The 22,395-nt window shown below is 37.4% G+C and overlaps 1 protein-coding gene across 1 annotated transcript in view; it reads left to right on the top strand.

Moving 5' to 3' along the window:
- Positions 1-21,459, top strand: part of SPAST (spastin) — a gene marked incomplete at its 5' end in the record, with an annotated part of 45,616 nt that extends 24,157 nt beyond the window's left edge. Inside the window, 10 exons of the mRNA XM_005886065.2 lie at positions 918-992; positions 2,099-2,170; positions 4,831-4,906; positions 5,149-5,240; positions 5,396-5,475; positions 8,423-8,465; positions 10,181-10,260; positions 11,996-12,066; positions 13,309-13,349; positions 19,546-21,459. Coding sequence (XP_005886127.1) covers positions 918-992; positions 2,099-2,170; positions 4,831-4,906; positions 5,149-5,240; positions 5,396-5,475; positions 8,423-8,465; positions 10,181-10,260; positions 11,996-12,066; positions 13,309-13,349; positions 19,546-19,668 — 753 coding nt within the window. The remainder of the gene's footprint in view (positions 1-917; positions 993-2,098; positions 2,171-4,830; positions 4,907-5,148; positions 5,241-5,395; positions 5,476-8,422; positions 8,466-10,180; positions 10,261-11,995; positions 12,067-13,308; positions 13,350-19,545) is intronic.
- Between the last annotated feature and the right edge of the window lie 936 nt (positions 21,460-22,395).

The raw sequence follows: 22,395 nt of genomic DNA, 5'->3' as shown, positions 1-22,395 counted from the left end.
TATTTTATTGATTTTTTACAGAGCGGAAGGGAGAGGGATAGAGAGTTAGAAACATCGATGAGAGAGAAACATCGATCAGCTGCCTCCTGCACACCCCCCACTGGGGATGTGCCCACAACCAAGGTACATGCCCTTGACTTGAATCGAACCTGGGACCCTTCAGTCCACAGGCCGATGCTCTATCCACTGAGCCAAACCAGTTAGGGCAGTTGGACATTCTTAGTGCTGCCACGGAGGTGGGAGAGGCTCCTGCCACCACCTCTGCGCTGGTCAGCCATGAGCCAGCTTCTGGCTGAGTGGCACTCCCCATATGGAAGTGCTCTGACCACCAGGTGGCAGCTCCTGCATTGAGCGTCTGCCCCCTGGTGGTCAGTGTGCATCATAGCAACCTGTCATTCTGCCAGTCAGTCAATTTGCATATTAGGCTTTTATTATATGGGATCAGCTTGCTCCTTGTATCTAGCTATCCCTCCACAAGCAGGCACTTAGATTTTAGCTCCCTCAGCTCTGCTAAATAACTTACCACACTTTATCAATTTTCCATCTACTAACATTTGTTGTGTCTTGTGTTGTCTCCTTTCCTATTCCTTCTATTCTTTTTCTTTTGAAGATTTTTTTCTTTTTACTCATTTACTATTATTTTGGTGAGATTTCTAAAGGAAGTAAAGAAGCATACCTATGTTCAATAATATGGCTTGTTCAACAAGTTAGCTTTCATTTTGATCAATGAGGATTTGGTTTTATTTTGTTTTCTTCTGTTTTTAATAATTATACTAGTTTATTGTGTTCTCTTTAGAGCTCTGGGCAGCTCTGTTTTGGAGGATGCTACTGAAAATAGTCCTTTTTAGATGACAAATAATTTTAAAAATGCCTGGAAAAAGTATCTTCAGAATCATAATTGTGTGTATATGTTTAAGTTGTTTACAGGGCTTAGAGCTCCTGCCAGAGGATTGTTACTCTTTGGTCCACCTGGAAATGGGAAAACAATGCTGGTAAGAATTCTTTTTAAATTTGAATGTTCTATTAAGATATTAGGGCTAATAATTTTAAATAATTTTATATTGTCCCTAAATCTATTATGATTTTTTAAAAATTTATCTTTATTATTGGAAGTATTATAAATGTCACCCGTCTACTATTTATGACTTGCTTTTTTTAAAATATATTTTTATTGATTTCAGAGAAGAAGGGAGAGGGAGAGACAGATAAGAACATCAATGGTGAGAGGGAATCATTGATTGACTGCCTCCTGCACGCCCCCACAGGGGATTAAGCCTGCAACTCGGGCATGTGTCCTTGGCCGGAATTGAACCCAGGATCCTTCGGTCCACAGGCCGATGCTGTATCCACTGAGCCAAACCAGCTAGGGCTATGACTTGCTTTTTGTTAAAATATACTTTTCTAAATTTTTAAACTAGTTTTCAATGACAAAATAGATGGAAAACCATACATATTATTTTCAGTAATACGTTTGGGCAAATTAAATTTAACAGTGTAATTTTTATTATTTTCCCAATTTAAATAACATTTTTACCTTAGAAGAGCTTACTATATTGAACATCTTCCTAATCCTTGATTTTTTTTATCTTAACAGCTTTATTTAAATAATCAACATGATATAGACTTTTTTCCTTTTTTTTAATTGAAGTATAATTGACACACAACAGATTTTTTTTTCCTAATATCCTTTTGCCAAAAGTTACTAGGATGTGGATACCTCTTTCTTCTGCATAGCTAGATATTCTAGAGGGAAAAAGTAAATAAGGAAAGAGTAACTTTTTTCTTAGCTGTTTATCTTTCTCTAGTTATCTTTCTATAACTAGGAAGAGAATAACACCCCCTTTATTTTTTTTATTTTTTACCTCTCCCTATCTGTTTTCCCTTAGGAAAAGAAGGGAGTGGAAAGAAGCACAGCCCTTCATAGATTTTTTTGCTCATTGCTGAGAAGGGAACACATTGCCATATACTAGTACTGGGAACTGTGTCATGCCTTATATTTTTAGAAATTCTTTTCTTGTACTTAAGTTGATCAGATGTATTTATCATTTTAAAGCAAGTTATGGAACTAATATAATATTTGCCCTTGTGATTTTTAAAGGCTAAAGCAGTAGCTGCAGAATCGAATGCAACCTTCTTTAATATAAGTGCTGCAAGCTTAACTTCAAAATATGTGAGTATTTTTTCCAGTATTTTCATGTTTTAAGTTACTGTCTAAATGTTAATGTTAAATGTAAATGATAATACCATACACCAAAATACTTGTCTGTGGGTTTATACCTATTATTCAGAGATGATGAATATCACTCTTCATAGTAGTAAATCATGTACATTTTATTAAATTCTTTTAAAATTAGAATTGTTCTGTTAAATACTAGGGCTGTGTAACAAAGTACCATAAACTGGTTGACTTAAACAACAGAAATTTATTGTCTTACAGTTTTGGAGGCTAGAAATCCAAGATCAGATATTGGCAGGGTTCTCAATTGTGTAAAGTAATTAAAAGTAACTATAAAACAATACCTCTTTTCCTGGTTACATTTTGTTTCCTATGTGAAATTCTGTTAGTAAAATTGTTATTAATGTAGGTTTATCCACCTTATAAACACTGTCTTGGAAGCTGGAAGAATGGGATTCCAATCTAGCTTTTACATTCAGAGCAGGCCTTAAAGTATCACTTCAGGCCTTACTTCATTCATAAAGTGTTAATGTCATAAGAGGTGATCTCTCAGCCTGCACCCTTGAAGCTCTGAGCCTCGGTTTCTCTTGTAAAATGGGGACAGTAACGTCACATACTTGATAGAGGGGCCTGACAAATAAGGAGTGAGTGGGAGCAGTCAGCCCTCGCCGGCACAGGGAATCACTCAGTAGAACTATAGCTGTCATTTTCAGTGCATCTTCACACCTTGGGATTAGCGGAGGAGGAAATGGTTTGGAACCCATGGCCACCGAGTGCTGAGACCTTTGTTACTCAGGAAATGCAATCCTTCACAGTGATGTTTGGAAAACAAACACCAGGATGAGTAGAGTCTGGCCAATTTTTGCCTTGTTAAAAAACAACAACTTCCCCCTGCCCACCCACCCCCCCAAAAAAACACAAAACAAAACAAAGAACAAAACTATTTCTAGAGAAGAAAGAATAAAAGTGTCTGTGTATCATTTAGGTGACTTTTGGCCAAAAAAAAAAAAAAAAAGGCAGTGCCATTAATTAAAGCATTAATTATTTCACCTTAACAAGATCTTGGAACAGGAACTCCCAAGCTTCCCTCGGAGACTCAATAGTGTGTGAAAAGCCTGGTGCTGTCAATACCTCCACTGTCATCTTTCAAGAGTTGACCCTGTCTCCCCTCAGTGGCAACGAGGCTGCTGGGTGCCGAGTATCACACCTTCCACCACAGCATCCCAAGCAGGAAGGAATTTCCCCTCGTTCTCTTCCCCCTTAACAAATGGAAACCTTGCCAGAGAGACTTCCCATAGGTCTTATTAGCCAGAACCGGATCACATGACACCCCAACACCAATTGCTAGCAAAGGAGAATAGCTTACACAGCTGGACCCCAAAATTCAGGCTTCTGTTCAAGGAAGAAGCCTGGCCCGCAGGGGAGCCCTGGAGAACCTCGGAGACCCTACATCTGAGAACAGGACAAGAATATTTGTTTTGATAATTCCAATCTGGGGCCAGATCTTTTTTCTTTTTCTTCCTAATGAAATTTTCAATAAAAAGAATAGATGCCACCTAGGACAGGATAGTTTTTACAGATTACCCCAAATCTCATGATCCTTTTGTTAGATGCTTTGGTGAATAAAGTGGTTTTAGTATGATTTCTTAAGAGGTGTACATAGACCTCCTGGACTACCTAGAAATATTTTGATACTAATTGACAGTGATATTGTGAGAATAAGTTTTCAAGATGTTCTTAATAGAGCAAGTTTTGTTCAGTAGAGCACTTTCTAATTTACCTGCTTTTATATAAATACTAGTAGCCCATCACGCAATATCGTGCGTGGTAGGCTGCCCACCACTTCTGCGGGAGCAGGCGGGAACCACAGCACGGATCCGCGCTGCTTCCACGGGAGGCGGAAGCGAGCCGCCGGTGCCCATGGGAGCCAGGAAGGAGCCGCGCCGCTTCTGCGGGAGCCGCTTCTGCGGGAGCCGGGAGGGACCCACGCCGATTCCGCGGGAGGCGGGAGGGAACCGCACTGCTTCCCTGTGAGGTGGGCCCACCGTCTCCTCTCTGGGCCTGCGTTTGGCCACAGAGGCTACGGGCCGGCCCCCCATCCCTGTCCATGTCTGCTCCGGCTCCGGGAGGCCCGCCTGAGCCAGGGCACCCTGTCTCTGTCTCCGTCTCCGCTCTGGGTCTCACCTGCACACGCAACCTCCTCCTGTCAGGTCGTGACCCATTACGGCGTCCTGGCCTATTTTGCATATTTCCTCTTTATACGTATAGATAGATGCATGGCCTGCAATCTAGGGTTAAAGGAATATGTACAGCATCTTTCTCTCCTCTCTTTTTCTTCCCTCATGTTTTACCTTTGACTAAAAGCTATTTCATTCTCAAGTTTTAGGAATGCAGTTTCAAGCAAAACATATATTTTATTTTTATAGTACTTACCAGACTGTATTAAATAATAAATAAATGACCTATTTTGAAAAATTATAAGGGATATTTCAGTAAACTCCGGTACCCTCTTCCCAATTCCTTAAACCAAATCTTTGGTTATTGTAAAGAAAGGAAATTAAATTCCTAGGTTCTAGACTTTCAATCATGAAACTTTAAAAGCTGGAATAATGTTACATTGTATGAATGTGATAATGTGTAATGCCTTCTTTTAGGTGGGAGAAGGAGAGAAGTTGGTGAGAGCTCTTTTTGCTGTGGCTCGAGAACTTCAACCTTCAATAATTTTTATAGGTAAGAACATGTTTACCTACTAAGTTAGTTGACCCTTTGAAATTTCCCTCTCCATATACAAGGGGTATTATAGGAAAGCTTATTCGAAAGGAAAAAGTTTTCAAGAAAAACAACGTTAAAGACTATCTAATGAGTTGAGTAGGACCCACTGTATTAATAATTGAAGTAGTAAACTAGATTAATCTCAGATAACTCATATAGGTTGGCTTTTAATTCAAGTCTTATCCTTGTATTTCCTCTAGATGAAGTTGATAGCCTTTTGTGTGAAAGAAGAGAAGGAGAACATGATGCTAGTAGATGCCTAAAAACTGAATTTCTAATAGAATTTGATGGTGTAAGTATTAGTTATGATATTTTTAATGTGGTAACATTTCAATGTATATATTTTCCTATTAAATGATCCAAATTAGAGATACAGATATCTTTATTATGTTTTACTTCGTTATTACTTTCTCTAAAAGTCCTGAAAACAATATTTTTGGCTTATAGGTACAGTCTGCTGGAGATGAAAGAGTACTTGTAATGGGTGCAACTAATAGACCACAAGAGCTTGATGAGGCTGTTCTCAGGTAGGAAGATTTATGTAGAAACACACATTTATGACAGATATGTTTAGTCATGTGTTCATCTCACGTATTTCTTATTTCCTTCACTCTCAATTTTAAAACTAAATTCAGTCTTTTCCACCTTATATTCATCCTCTGGCCTCTTGTTGTCAACTGAAGTTTTTGAGGACAGGGCCAGCAGGATATCAGGAAAACTGCTCTTCATTTTATGGCTTTAGGCAAACTGCTTATTTCTTCTGGGTTGGATTAAATTATCCTACAACTTCAAAATTGATTCTTACCTTCTTTTACTGGGCTTCATGAGAAGCTGATAAAAACAGGTTTCATGGGAATTATGTCATGTTCTCTGTTCTTATGTGTTAGAACAAATTTATCCCCTTTGTACTGGGAAGACAGTTTGATTCAGCATGAAATCATTGAGCCTTCCTTTCTTTTTCTGAGGAATCTATAACATTGTCCCATTGTTTCTAGGGTTGGATGTTGCAGTATAAAAATCTGAAGCCAGCTTACTTTTATTAATATTTATGATTAATTTAATTTTTTTCTTCGTACTGGATACAATTTCCAACTATTGAAATCTAGTTATTTGAAAAATATGTTGATTGATCTGTGTTTATTTTTCCTGGGATTTGATGTTCGTTTAAATTGATAGTTTGGAATCTCCTTTGTTTTGGGAAAGTTATTTTGAATACTATCTTTGATTTTTTTTTTCCTAATTCATTTTTCTACTAATTTTTTTTTCTACACACAACTTATGCGTTATGTTGCATCTTTTTTTCTTTCATCTCTGTAATTTCCATAATCATTTTAAACGTTTAGGTCTTTTTGTTTTGATTTGTCTGTTTTCCAGTTTGTTGTCCTTATTTCTTATCTCCTTTCTGCTACTACTTTGGTAACCTTTGTTTCTCTGGTGGTTTTTGTTTTCTTTTTTATTGCTTTCCTTATCTTTGTGGTCCATTTTTTCATCTCCCATTGTCTCATTTTCTTGAGCCTTTGTATATTCATTTTCATGAGCCCTTTTATCTCTGTGAACTCTTGTTTCATAGATTTTTTCCCATTAAATTATTATATTTCATGGAAAGCTATTTGGTTACAATTTTAATTCACTCTATGGCAGAATCCTGTTGTACATGTTCTCCATTTTATCTATGTTTTATTTATTGTATTCTTTGCTCCTATTTTGACACTATTTTTTAAAAAATTGATTGTCTTTTGCCTGTTTTGCTTTATTTTTGTTTGAATAAGGGGAGTTTTTTTTTCTTTTTTCTTTTTTGTTATATTTAAATTCTTTATTAGTTAAGGAATTACAAATGTGTCCTCATTCCCCCTGAATAAGGGGAGTTTTTAAAAAAAAACCCAATTTTGGAAGGATATTATAGGAAGAGAGCTAGAAAATTAAGATACCGAACAAGTATTTTGAGTTGTCCCATGAATACCCTGGACTGACAGGTAGTCTCACTAATTCAGTAGTAAAGCCATATCTGATAAACAAGTGTTTGTGTGTAAATAAGACATTGGGTTGATTTAGTCTTCTTCAACTAATAAAGGCAGTTTGTCATCTTGCCAGACAGACTGATGTCTTACAAAGATGATATGTCTTTGAGTCTCTTTGTTCAACTTCGCCTTCCTTGCCATTGTCCTGTTATTGGCCAAGGTTCACAAGATCTACGGAGCCAGTCTTCATATGCTTGTTTAAATGTGGGGAGTTTGGTTTTATTACCCCTCAGAATATGCTCTGTCTCTTTCCTTTGGAAAACTCTATTCTCTGACATCTGTCTGTAATCTGCAGTGTGTATCCTCCTTTCTCACTGTAATTTTCACTGCCCTATGCAGCCCTTTTTCATACATTTAAGTTATGTAAATATTACCTATTTAAAAATATATGAATATGTATTTTTCTTTCAGAGAGAGGAAGGGAAAGGGAAAGAAACAAATAGTAACATGATGAGAGAGAAACATTGATCGGCTGCCTCCTGCACACCCACCCTCTGGAGATGGAGCCTGCAATCCGGGCATGTGCCCTGACTGGGAATTGAACCTGTGACCTCCTGGTGCATGGGACAATGCTCAACCAATTGAGCCACACCAGCCAGCCTGTTACCTAGTTTCTTTATGATGAAATTTACTTTTCTGTTTTTGTTGTCCTTGGTTTTAGTTGTTTTTATTTTCATAAAGACAGCAAAGATGTTTTTATTAAAATCTTATATCAGATACTTTCTTCTAAAGTGTTATTGCATGTTAAAAACATGCACATACCACCCTAGTTGGTTTGGCTTAGTGGATAAAGCATCTGCCTGTGGACTGAAGGGTCCCGGGTTCGATTCCGGTCAAGGGCACATGCCCCGGTTGTGGGCTTGATCCCCAGTAGGGGGCGTGCAGGAGGCAGCTGATCAGTGATTCTCTCTCATCATTGATGCTTCTGTCTCTCTCTCTCTCTCTCTCTCCCTTCCTCTTTGAAATCAATAAAAAAATAAATTAAAAAAACCCAAAAAACATGTACATACCTAGATGGTTAACTTGATTCTGACGTTATTGAATTAAGGACTTTAAAATATTAACTAGAGCAGTAACTAGTTTAGTTCAGTGGATAGAGAGTTGGCCTGTGGACTGAAGGGTCCTGGGTTCAATTCCGGTCAAGGGCACATGCCCAGGTTGTGAGCTCAATCCCCAGTGTGAGGCGTGCAGGAGGCAGCCGATCAATGATTCTCTCTCATCATTGATGTTTCTCTCTCTCTTCCTCTCCCTCCCTCTCAGAAATCAATAAAAACATATATTTAAAATATTAACTGGAGAGTTTTAAAAGAGTAACTCTAAAAATAATTTTTTACATTGATGACTAAAATGCATTCACATGCCTTGAGCATTATACTTAAAGCTTTTTTCTTGTCATTGACTACTTAAACTGAGGTACCTTTAAATTCAAAATTCTATTTCTGAATCCTTCTTTTAGGCGTTTCACCAAACGGGTATATGTGTCTTTGCCAAACGAGGAGGTATGTATCTGTGATTTTTTAAAAAAAAATTTTTTTTTTTAAGCAGAAGCAAGAACTACCACCTTGACAACATTGAGTCTTCCAACCCATGGTACAACCACTTGGGAAACAGTTTGGCAGTTTCTTAAAAAGATAAACATAAACTTATCATAAGATCCACCAATCTACCCAAGATAAATTAAAACATATATCTATAAAAAGACATGTGCAAGAATTTTTATGGCAGCATTATAAATAATAGCCAGGAACTGCAAAGAATCTCAGATATTTATCAATTGGTGAATAGGTAGATAAATGAGGTATACCTACTTAATGGAATAATATTTAGCAACAAAAGGAATGAGCTACTTTTATTGTGCACTGGGGGATGGGGAGAAGGGTCCCTTAATAATATTTAGCAACAAAAGGAATGAGCTACTTTTATGTGCTACTAGAGGCCCAGTGCACAATATTTGTGCACTGGGGGGTGGGGAGAAGGGTCCCTCAGCCCGGCCTGCGCCCTCTCACAGCCCGGGACCCCTCGCTCCTTACCACTTGGCTCGTTGCTCCTTAGCGCTGCCGTGGAAGTGGGAGAAGCTCCCTCCACAGCAGCTGCGCTCACCAGCCATGAGCCCTGCTTCTGGCTGAGCACACTGACCACCAGGGGGTAGCTCCTGCATTGAGTGTCTGAACCCTGGTGGTCAGTGCGTGTCATAGCAACCAGTCGTTCTGCCCGTAGTTCCGCCATTAGGTCGATTTGCATATTAGGCTTTTATTATATAGGATAATGTGGATGAACCTCAAACACATTACACTAAGTGAAAGACACCGGATGTAAAATATTACACATCATGATTCCATTTATATGAAACTAGAGGCCCAGTGCATGACATTTGTGCACTGTGGGGTGGGGAGGTCCCCTCAGCCTGGCCTGCGCCCTCTCAGAGTCCAGGACCCCTCAGGGGATGTCTAACTGCCTGCTTAGGCACAGCAGTCAGACATCTTCCAAAGGGCCCTTAGCATTGCCACAGAGGCGAGAGAGGCTCCTGCCACCCCCGCTGCGCTTGCTAGCCATGTGACTGGCTTCTGGCTGAGCGGTGCTCCCCCTGTGGGAGCGCACTGACCACCAGGGGCAGCTCCTGCATTGAGTGTCTGGCCCCAGATGGTCAGTGCAGGTCATAGCGACCGGTCATTCCGCCGTTCAGTCAATTTGCATATTAGCCTTTTATTATATAGGATGTTCAGAAAAGGCAAATTCTAGAAACATAAAGCAGATCCATGATTTGCTAAGGCTAAGGGTCAGAGTGAGGATTAACAGCAAACAGGCATGAGTGAATTTTCTGGGTGATGGAAATGTTCTAAACTGGATTATGGTGATGGTTGCAAAACTCTTAAGTTTATTAAGTCATTGAATTACAATGCGTGAGATTCATGGATTCACACTTTTATAAAACTGTCTTGTTTTTGTTTGTAAATTATATTGTCTAGCTCAGACCTTTAATATCCTTGGTAATAACAATAGCTATGTCCTTAATGCTTTATTTGAATTATCTTTACCTCTCTCAGGAACTGTCAAGAAAAAGGTAGTTTTAAAGGACATGAGTGAGACTCTAAAATGTAGAGTGATTTGTGTAAGATCATTCAGTTCCTAAATGAGAATTAGGGTTTGAACCTGATTCCTAGTATTTTATTAAGCTAATTCTTAGGACTGATAATTTTTTAACATTTCTTTTCAGACACGACGACTTTTACTAAAAAATCTATTATGTAAACAGGGAAGCCCATTGACCCAAAAAGAACTAGCACAACTTGCTAGGTGAGTAATTTGATTTGGTCTGTTTTACAGCTTTCTTATTTATTTTTTTTTAAGGAATCTTTTTCTGTTTTGTTTAAAGTAAGCTCAAGTATAAAATGAGTAGTGTCTCATCCTCTGCTTCCTTTTACCTTCTTTCTTATCTCTTATTCTTATACGTATGGTACCTAAATTTCAATTTCTAGATCCTATACAAGACATGACCTAAATATGATGGTACTGTATTCCTTTTATAAACTTACTAAAACTTATAGCGTTATTAAAGTAATTTTTAAAATGTAAAATATCTCATATCTGCCCACACCAACATACATTTTCTTATAAACTTCTTTTGCATTACACATAATTTTCTTTAACTTTTACATTTTTAACTTTTTTTTTGAGTGGTACACTAGTAGAAACTGAATATAGGAGATGCATTTGTGAATTTTAATCACTGGAAAAAACATCATGAAGTAATATTCAGTAAGTATGTGAGTAGCTAGTAATTTTAATAAACATTGAGTTCCTAGATAAGAATGAAAAAAGAACAAATGCATTACTTTGAAATAGTTGAGATCCTTCTTTTTCATTCCAATAAAGAATTCTGCTAATAATGTTTAATCTGTGTTCTTATTTAACATAGTACACAATAACTAAATGCTTTCTTTCCCTGTTTTATTTTCCTCTTTCCCTTTGCCTACCTAGTCCTTAGTTCCCTTTGATAATCTCTTGGCTACTCAGGATTCTCCACTGTGGCATCCCATTCAGGTGTGCCTATTTTTGCCAATGACTTCTATTGCAGACCCTCCCTTCAACCTGTTTGTTCTACATTTTAAAAAATCTACTTTGTGATGTATTATAGAATTACACAACCAAAACTTATATAATTTTATTAACAAGTGTCATCCCAATAAATTCAATTAAAAAGCTGAAGAAAATAAATAAAAGTGGTACACTTTATTAGAAACTGAATATAGGAGATACATTCATGAATTTTATTTTATTTTATATAATCGATTCGCCCGTATCTGGAGCTCAGAGTCTGAGACTCCCCCCTGACCGAAAACGACAACCGCGCTCTCAGCCACCAGCCCGCTTTGCGCGCGCACCTCCGCACCTGAGTTTTTTCCACACTGCGCCTCCTCTGAGCCTCGGTGTGCTGTTATTTTTCCTTCTAGTTGAAGAGTCTCTCCTCAGCCAGCCTTCCTGTGGTTCTGGGTGATGTCCGTTCCGTCTTTTAGTTGTATTTTTGAAGTGGTTGTTTGCGGCAGCAGTCTCCGGTGTTTACCTATGCCGCCATCTTGGTCCGAGAGCCATTCATGAATTTTAATCACAAATAAATAAATATTAAAAATAACAACATAAAATAATCTCCTTTGGCCCTCATTCCATTAAGTCAGTGCTCTTTGTCAAGACAAAGACTCATTAACTTTTAGAGAAGTAACTGCTTATGTATCAGTTGGCCAGCAATGGCTTAGTTACTTTCCATGGGACATGTTTACAATGTAATGGAGACTCCTGGAGGTACAGTGTGCCTTAATCTAAAGGAATGGTTGTAATGATGCATATTTGAGGCATTATAAATAAGGAGCCAGCAGCAAACTGTTCTGTTTGATTTTAGCAAGTGGGTCTTTCTGTGCGCTTAAATCATACAGCAGTCTGCTTAAAGACAAAGGTAAAGTAGGTTTTACCTTCTTACACGGAGAATTTGAATCTGCAAAGATGAAAGTGATTTGCTCTTTCTACTCATTCCCAGAATGACTGATGGATACTCAGGAAGTGATCTAACAGCTTTGGCAAAAGATGCAGCTCTGGGTCCTATCCGAGGTAGGTATACAAGTGCTGGAAACATTTATACCTCTTCCTAAGACCATTTTAGAAGTTTAACAAGTCTCTATTAGTGGGAAAGCAGTAAAGCTGTATCAGTGGAAAACTTGAGGTCCATTGAAATAAAGTATTTTCTAGATTTAAGGTCAGCAAACTTTTCTGTAAAGAGCCTGATGGTAAATATTTTAGGTGTGTGGGCCATATATGCTCTACATTGCATATTCTTGTTTTTTTCAAACAATCACACACAAAAAAACACCCCAAAAATGTGAAACTATTTTTAGCTCACAGATCATACAAAGACAGTCCATGGGTTAGTGGACCATGACCTCTAGACAACAGGTTTCACTTGTTGATAGTAGCAAAGAAGCAGAAAACTCAAAAAGAAAACTTTTTTAAGCAAGCAAAAAAGAATACTCAAGGGAAAAATGTTCTTAACTTTGTGTGCTTTTCATTTCAGTATTCTAATATCACTTGAAATTAATGTGTCTAAGGGAACTCATGTAACTATTTATACTTTTATCATTGCATGTTAACTTTTGAAGACTTGCAGCAAAATATATCATGTGTTGCTATATTTTGATTCAGGATAATTTGTTGGTTCTGAAATACCACAACTGATCACTTCTAGGTTAGTTCGATTAAACTCACTATGGTGTATCACTTTAGAGTAGATGTTCTGAACAACTTTGCCAAGGCCAGCATAGGCAGGTATGCACTCAGATTACTTACTGGCTATGATGATAAAATAGATCATGGGACATGCTGCTTTGGAGAATAATAAATGTAACTTTGAGAATATATTTTGTGACACTAAAGTATTTTAGCCAAAGTTTCTTGCTGTAAACCATGTTCAGATAGGGACTCAGAAACAATAGCTAATGTATAAATCACTTGTGGTTTTAGAATATTTTAGCTATTTTCTGAAGCAGACAAAAGTTGTTAGATTTTTTTTTAAAGCTAGTGCCTTTTGTAAAAAACAAATTGAATTATTTTAAGTTTACTCTCAAATTTGTAAAACCTGTTGTTTCTTGACAATATCCAAAGAAATTGAATGTCTTACAGTTACTCCTAAGAAAGAATATTATTCTAAGCATTTATACATTGTATGTGCTCTATTATATGTCTTTTTTAATATAATGATTTATATTGAACACATACTTTTGGTCATTGTACTTGGTTTTGCTTTTCAGCACTTTAAACTTCAAAAAATTTTAAGTGGCTACCTTTTATATTTTGCAGAACTGAAACCAGAACAAGTGAAGAATATGTCTGCCAATGAGGTATATACTATATTACAATTGTCTTTTCTTGGTTTTGGTTCTCTATATTGTTAGATACATGTTTTGTCTGGATTTTATAGTTTATTTGATTAGAAACTAGAAAAAAATAACTTGGCCTCATTTAAAAAAATGGAGGCCTTCATAGCTGGTGTGGCTCAGTGATTGAGTGTCGACCCATGAACCAGGTGATCACAGCTCAACTCCGGGTTAGGACACATGCCCGGGTTGCAGGCTCAATCCCCAGTGGGGGTCATGAGAACATATTTAAAATACATATATATAGAGAGAGGCCTATCCAATTACAGTATCTTATGTTGTTCATTGATAATGGACAAAAATATTTTACACATTAAGTCATTTTCTAACCATTTATATTACATAAAAACTAAACAAGAAAAGTATAGGAGACGAAGATTTTATACATTATGAAAATAACTTGGAACAGATTAAGTCTTTGATGTTCTATTTTGTTTTTTAATGTTTTCCTCCTTTATAAAAGCAATGCAATTAACATTGTAATGCAATTTACTATATTTTCTTAATATGGTAGACCCTCTTATGAAATGCTAAAGAATTTATTTTGAAAAATACTGCCTGCCTATGAAATATAAATTGGAAATGCAGAATGATCATAACTGTGTGAACAAACTTTTAAAATCAACTTGCATTATATTTGTAACTTACCTGTCAGAGATATTTTTTTGCTGCCCAAGTTTCAACAGCTATTGAGGAGACATTGAACTCTTAACATAGAAACTGAGTACATTTTGACAGTCTTCTTTCTTCAAACTTTTAAGTAAATTTATGTTGTCTTCAGGCATTTGTGCATGGTGGTTCATCACCTACATTACTAAGAAAGTCCTCACACTTCTTGCAGCCACCCTTTAATTTTAGCAGTCTAGTTTGCCTAAAGTGTATTTGGCATGAATGAAACTTAGGAATAGAGAATTCCACATACCCACTCTGGTGTTTAACTACTATACCTTAAAAATCACATTTAGGCCTTTGGCTGAGTGGTTCAGTTGGTTTGTGTGTCCTCCCATACACCAAAAGGTTGCAGGTTCGATCCCCAGTCCAGGTGCGTACAGGATGCAACCAATCTATGTTTCTCTCTCATCACTCTTTCTCTCTCTTTTCCTCTGTCTAAAAATCAATAAAAACATATCCTCAGGTGAAGATTAAAAAATTTTTTTTAAATATATTTTATTGATTTTTTACAGAGAGGAAGGGAGAGAGATAGAGAGTTAGAAACATCGATGAGAGAGAAACATCGATCAGCTGCCTCCTGCACATCTCCCACTGGGGATGTGCCCGCAACCCAGGTACATGCCCTTGACCGGGATCGAACCTGGGACCTTTCAGTCCGCAGGCCGACGCTCCATCCACTGAGCCAAACCGGTTTCGGCAGATTAAAAATTTTTTTAAATTCACATTTCAAGTATAAATTCCAATCCATTTTATCTGATTTATAATTTTAATTCCACATTTTTTAATATATCAATACTATACAATTTGTGTTTCAAAAGTGTCTTATGGTTTTTTTTTAAATATATATATTTTTTATTTTTTACAGAGAGGAAGGGAGAGGGATAGAGAGTTAGAAACATCGATGAGAGAGAAACATCGATCAGCTGCCTCCTGCACACCTCCTACTGGGGATGTGCCCGCAACCAAGGTATATGCCCTTGACCAGAATCGAACCTGGGACCCTTCAGTCCACAGGCCGACGCTCTATCCACTGAGCCAAACCAGTTAGGGTATCTTATGGATTTTTAATAGTTTAAATATAATGTATTAACAATATCCTATAAACATATTGCGTTTTAAATGTTCTTATACTCATAGCATAAACCTAATAGTACTTTTCTGCAAAAAGTAAGCATCAGGCATGAATTATTTCTTCACACACTACTCTCTGACTTGGATCGAGGATAGATAAACTTGATATCTCATAATCTGGCCTCGTAGGTTAAAGTTGAGGAAAGGCCTTATGTCTGACATTTTAGACCTCTGTGTTTGTCCCTTGAAAAGACCATATAGCCCGGCCAGCATGTCTCAGTGGTTGAGTGTTGACCTATGAACCAGGAAGTCACAGTTCGATTCCTGGTCAGGGCACATGCCTGGGTTGCAGGCTTGGTCCCCAGTGTGAGGTATGCGGGAGGCAGCCGATCAATGATTCTCTCTCATCATTGGTGTTTCTATCTCTCTCTCCCTCTCCTTTCCTCTCTGAAATTAAGAAAAATATATATTTTTTTAAAAGAAAGAAAGACCATACAAGTAAAGGAAACAAACAAGGCAATAATGAGGTAAAACCACCAGCTGGTAAATAAATTTTAGTAAGAAGTGGTATGCAAGTTCTCAGTTGACTTCACAGGCAACATCCCTCAGCCCCACTTTTGCAAGTGTTCTTCACTCTGTCTCAGGCCGTGGCACTTTCTATGCAGATCCCCGAGGAAGGCCACTTGCTTGTACATAAAATGGAATGCTTTAATAAACTTGCATTAATATCTTACAATAATTTTATGAAAGCAAGTGGGTGGCTGCTTAGAGAATAGTAGAAATTCTTAGGAATCTTTCCATTATTTCATGAGAAAAGAGATCTGTTTACCATTGATAGTGGCTCTGTTAACCATTGTATATGTTTTACCCATCCTGAGAATATACATAAAACCAAACTTTCTTCTTCACTGAACAAAGTCAACCCAAATATAATTCCTGTTTATTTGAAGAGTAAAGAAATTTTGAGTCTATATTCTTTTTTTAATAACTTTTATGTTCTTATGATTATAAAACAAGGTAGTCATTCTGTTGCTGTAGGTATTTATAGCTATACTAGAGGCCCAGTGCACGAAATTCGTGGATGGATAGGGTTCCTAGCGGCTGCTGGCTGCCAGCCAGGGCTTCCCTTCCCCCAGCTTCCTGCCGCTGCCAGCCAGGGTGGGATCAGCAGAGGGGAGGGGGAGGTCGCGGGTGGTTGGCTGGCCAGCCCCACCCCCAGGTCAAACTCCCAGTTGAGGGGACAATTTGCATATTAGGCTTTTATTATATAGGATAGGATAAAAATTTATCCCAAAACTTAGCAGCTTAAAACATTTATTATCTCACATTTTCACAGAGTCAGGAATATGAGTGCAGCTTAGCTGAGTCCTCTGATTCAATCTCTCGCAGCAGGGTGCAAAGTTTTGGCACATAGTCTCTTATAAAGCTGGAAGCAAGATGTTGGCTGGCAGTATAGTCATTGCAAGGCTCAACTGGGGAAAGATCTGCTTCAAAGCTCACTCGTGCTTCTTTGCCAGATTCATTTCCCCTCATGGGTTGTTGGGCTGACAGCCTCGGTTTTCTCTGGCTATTGGCTGAAGGCTGTCTTCACTTCCTTGCTACATACACCTCTCAAACATAGTAGTTTGCTTCATCAAAGCAAGCAGGCCAGGAAGACAAGAGTGCCAGAAAGATGGTAGTCATAGTCTTTATACTTAAACCTGAAGGTGACATTCCATCAGTTTTGCTGTAGTCTTCTATTTTTTCTTTTTTAAATAAATTTTTACTGATTTCAGAGAGGAAGGGAGAGGGAGAAAGAAACATCAATGATGAGAAAGAATCATTGATCAGCTGCCTCCTGCACGCCCCCTACTGGGGATTGAGCCTGCAATCTGGGCATGGACCCTTGACCGGAACTGAACTCAGGATCCTTCAGTCCACAGGCCAACACTCTATCCACTGAGCCAAACCAGCTAGGGCTGTAGTCTTCTATTATGAGGTCCAGTTTACATTCAGGGAAGGGATTTCACAAAGGCATATAATGGAAGTCATCAGAAGATGCCCACACATGTGTAAATCAATTATAATTATTACAATTTTTTTTATGGTTAAAGGGTCACACTTGGCCAGTGAAATCTGTTTTTATATGAAGATGAACCCACTCAACACTACTTGAGAATGTTGAAAAGCACTTTTGCTTTCTGTGGGCAAGGCATATCTTAAATTTGCCTCTCCCAAGACATGGAATCAGCAACTCTGTAGAAACCCTGGTTCTTTTTTGTTTTTTTAATCCTCACCCGAGGACATGCTTATTGATTTTAGAGAGAGAGAGAAAGGAAGAGAGAGAAAAACATTGATGTGAGAGAGCAACATCGCTCGGCTGCCTTCCCGCATGCATCCCAACTAGGGATTGATCCTGGAACCTTTCGATGTATGGGACAACACTTCAGCCAACTGAGCCACCCTGCCAGGGCGAGCCCTGGTTCATTTTCATGAAGAAGAATATTAAGACTCTGTGTATAGAAATGCATCTTCTTTGCTGGCAGTAAGCAAAATCTAAAAACAAGCCAGTCTGTTCTGCAGAGCCACCGAAAAGTTCAGGTTTGAGGACAACAGACAGTTCTGAAACTGGGGTAAAGTTGAGAGTGAAATAGGATTAGTTGAAAGTCTATTTAAGAAGCAATTAGACACCAGATCCAATTCCCCACATAATACAGCTGGGCAACTCTCCTTTTACCAAAACAGGACCTTTTAAGAAAACTAAGAATAAAAAAGAACTTCTTTAACCCCTTCAAGGGCATTTAGTGGTTGCTGTGATACTCTGCCAAGATTTCCCTTCAGGACTGCGGAGTCTTCTTAGCTGGTGGGAAGGTTGGCAGCTGACAGCTCTCAATTGAATCACTCTCCAGGCATTGCCCTCAGGCCAAAAGACTCTTCACTCAGGGTCATACTCAGTACCTGAGGGCAACCCTTACCCAATGCCTGGTTGATGTGGGGTATAAAGGCCAGGCCCCTTTGTCTCAAAGTAGGACAACTCTCTGAAAGGGGCATGACTATACCAGGAGGAAACAGAGAAGTGGAACTTTTTTTTAAAGAAAAGATATCATTTATTTTATCAGGAGCAAAAATGTAAAGTACCAATGATGAATATTTTAAAAGATATCTTGCTTGGCTGGTGTGGCTCAATTGGTTGAGCATCATCCCATTGCCAGTTTGATCCCCGGGTCAGGGCACGTGAGGGAGGCAACTAATTGATGTTTCTCTCTCACATCCATGTTTCTCTCTCCCTCACTCTCCCTTCCTTTCTCTGTAAAATTAATAAAAATATATATATTTTTAAAAGATTTACAAGTCTTTTCCTGAAAAAAATATATTGAAAAACATTTTTAAAGATTTTAATAAATAAATGGAAGGATATACCACATCTTTGTATTTGAAGACTCAATATAATAAAAATGTCAGTTTTTAAAAAAAACAAAACACACATACTAACTTGGTTTTTATTAATGCTATGTTAACTTAGCCCACTCCAATGACAAGAGCCTGAAAACACACATATTTTTATATTTTAATATATTTTATTGATTTTTTACAGAGAGGAAGGGAGAGGGATAGAGAATTAGAAACATTGATGAGAGAGAAACATCAATCAGCTGCCTCCTGCACACCCCCTACTGGAGAGGGGCCCACAACCAAGGTCCATGCCCTTGACCGGAATCGAACCCGGGACCCCTCAGTCCACAGGCCGACACTCTATCCACTGAGCCAAAACGGTCAGGGCTACAAGTAACTATTTTTTAATCTGCACCTGAGGATTTTTTTGTTGTTGTTTTGTTTTTTTAATTGATTTTTAGAGAGAGAGGAAAGGAGAGAGAAAGAGAAACATGGATTGGTTGCCGACTAGGACTCAAACCCCCCACTTATTAGTGTACAACTGCACTCCCCAGCCAGGGCTACTGACAGTTTTAATACTAGTCATTTTGTGCCAAATTCCATTTCGCCTTTTGAAAATCCTTAGGTAATGAACTCAACATTATTTTATTCTACATTCTTAAAGCCAATTATAGTGTCAGAAATTAGACCACATTAATATAAAAATGTATTACAGCCTCGCTGGTTTGGCTCAGTGGATAGAGCATTGGCCTGCGGACTGAAGGTCCCAGGTGCAATTTCAGCCAAGGGCACATGCCCGGGTTGCTGGCTCGATCTCCAGTAGGGGGCATGCAGGAGGCAGCCAATCAAGGATTCTCTCTCATCATTGATGTTTCTAACTATCTCTCCTCTCCCTTCCTTTCTGAAATCAATAAATACATATATATTTTAAAAATTCATCTACATATGTTTCTAACATTAATAAACAGTATCATTTGATCCATTTTGGGGTTAACTACTGTATGTGTTCATCATTTGTATTTTCATGTGCTTTTTAAAAATCTAGATGAGAAATATTCGATTATCTGACTTCACTGAATCCTTGAAAAAGATAAAACGCAGCGTGGGCCCTCAAACCTTAGAAGCATACATACGTTGGAACAAGGACTTTGGAGATACCACTGTTTAAGAAAATACCTTTGTAAGCCTGCAGAACATTTTCTTATCAAGGGAGAAACACACCATCTTCAGTGAATAGTTATCAGCTACAGAAACTAAGCCTAAGTTTACAGGACTTTTTAGAGTCTTATAATTATTTATGCATCCGAGAAGATAAACCATAAAACAAATTTAAATAAAATATACAATGCAAATGGAATATTTTGTTTAAGGCCTTCTTGCCTTGATAGTAATGGCTATCCCGATGGGCAGGGTAAGTTAGAGCACAATAAACACTGGTTCTGGTCTTCTTTACCAATTTAATCAGAATGTAAATAATAATTTATATATGTGTTGCAGATGAAAGTATTCAGAGACAGTAAAGGGTGAAAGACACAACAGCCATTGGTTGTCTTCTGATGTCTTTTTTTAAAATAGTAATTTTTCCCATTTTCCTCTTCTACTGTTGTCTTTACTATGGGTGATTGGAATGCCAAACATTTTCTTTTTTTTTTCCTTTTCTTTTTACAAATGTGTGCCAAATGAAACTTTTTTCTGTGTAACAGAAATAGGAAAAAGGATTTTGAAGGCTTTTTCTCCATAAAACTACAGACATTAAACAATTGTGTTCTTTTCACTTTTTTATTTTTCTAATTCCTTTCTACCAAACAATTTATAAAGCAATATGAGAGCAACAAAATAAGTCTAATAAAAGAGGAGAAATTTGCAAGTTTTGAGTCACTCTGTCATACAACATGTAGATCAATCCTTGTGTGACCACAGTACTTTTTAAAAAATATATTTGCCAGAAATCTATTGAGACTGTTAACTTATTCCTAATGGAATTTATTTCCTGCTAGAATTATCCTAATACTTAAGAAAGCCAATTTTAACAGCTGTAAAAGTGGTTCCTGTGTGAGAGAAGGGAAGTACTGGGAGCTAAGACATTTCTATTTTATGATTATTACTTTCTTACTGTTTACAGGATAATGATAAGCCAGTGGATCTACCATCTTTTATTCTTTATAATTATTAATCCCTTCAATGAAACTTTAAAAGTTACTGAATTTTTATAAATTGCATACATTTTGTAGGTTTCTTGTGCTCACTTTGTTAACAAACAACTTGTAGTCTGTTAATCTGCCTTTTGTTCCCCCAAAATGTACAGTAATTCCATTTCTTGTTTGTATAAGTATGCCTGAATTTTTATTATAAAAATGTCATTGTAGGAAGTAGAGACTCGTATTATGACCTTTTAAATATTGTAATAAAGGCAAATGGATATTTGCCCTTAGTTTACTGGTTAAAAGTTTGTTTACAGAAATTTTCTTTGGTGCTTTTATGTAAAATGCCGTGGGTGGAAAGAATAGTTTTACAGTAGGAACAAAGATTTTTTTTCATTTGGGAAAAATATCTTTGGTTTTGAGAGAACAAATTAAAACCTTGCCCCTGCTAGATAAGAATTTTATAATGAAGACACACATTCTTTTTTTTTTTTTTAACATTCTTCTTAGTTTTACTCTTGCTCTTGGTAAAATGTGACCAAGTTTTATTTTAAGCTGTGTTTCTTTCATAGAAGGACCGTGAAAATAGAATAATGATAATAGTAGAAGGTGTAAGGGGTTGGTTCGGTCTTTTTCAACATAGAAGTTGCTGAGATTTTTAAAATTAATATTAGACTTAGATTGTAACCTTTTAGATTTTGCATTGAACTCTGTGTCACATTCTTCCTAAAAGGTAATGCTTAAACATTAAATTATAGTGTGCTCTTCATGTTAATAAGGCAGAGTTTTGTAAGCTAAATTAAAACTTATTGATGCCCGCCCAGTGTGACTCAGTGATTGAATGTCGACCCATGAACCAGGAGGTCACACACCTGGGTTGTGGGCTCCATCCCCAATGGGGGGAGTCATGCAGGAGGTACCAATTGATGATTCTTTCTCATCATTGATGTTTCTATTTCTCTCTCCCTCTCCCTTCCTCTCTCTGAAATCAATAAAAACATTAAAAAAAAAGAAATAGATCATTAAAAAAAAAAAAAAGGACCTATTGAGGTACTGGTCTCTAAGCCAAGGGAAAGAATACTATCTTTCAAGATATCTTAAGTGTAAAAGCTTATTCTAAGACATTTTGCCCAATGAGGTTATCAGATCTCTGACCTGCAGTATGCTTTGTGCTTGGAAATAACTGGAGGAAAAGCAGATGCTAGAATTCTAATTTAAGTAAATATATAGTAGTCTTTGTTTATTCTTTATATTTTGTACAAAAAAAAACCTAGTTCTTTTGGTAGAATGAATTACAGTTTGGTTGTGGACTATAAGTCAAAAGATTTTCCTTTAAATGCTGGTTTCTATTTTAATCTGGTATTTTGTACTTTTCTTCACAAGAAATACATTAAAAGGTTTGGTTGCATAAAGTGGTGTTTATCCTAATGGACTTGAAATAAATTACAAACTTTATTTTGCCTTTAATTTTTTTATTTGAAACTTTTAGATTTCAGAGGTTGCAGTCTAGTAATGGAGTAGCTTGTATTGGATTAACTTTCTTGCCAACAATTGTAAACTTTGAATAAAATATAAAAGACTAGAGAGCAAACAGGCATCAACTGCACAAACTAATGTACTAGCTTTTACCCAGAGGGAAATTTCCAGTTTGTGCAGTGTGCTTGGAAATAGAATGTGACAGTCTTGCTCAGCTGAGGGATTGTTAGGGTCTTCTAGAACAGCTGGAAATTAGGAAGGAAATCTTGAAAAGGAGA

Source organism: Myotis brandtii, unplaced genomic scaffold (assembly GCF_000412655.1).
Source record: "Myotis brandtii unplaced genomic scaffold, ASM41265v1 scaffold953, whole genome shotgun sequence".
Classification (NCBI taxonomy): domain Eukaryota; kingdom Metazoa; phylum Chordata; class Mammalia; order Chiroptera; family Vespertilionidae; genus Myotis; species Myotis brandtii.
This window is presented reverse-complemented; position numbering and strand designations above follow the sequence as displayed.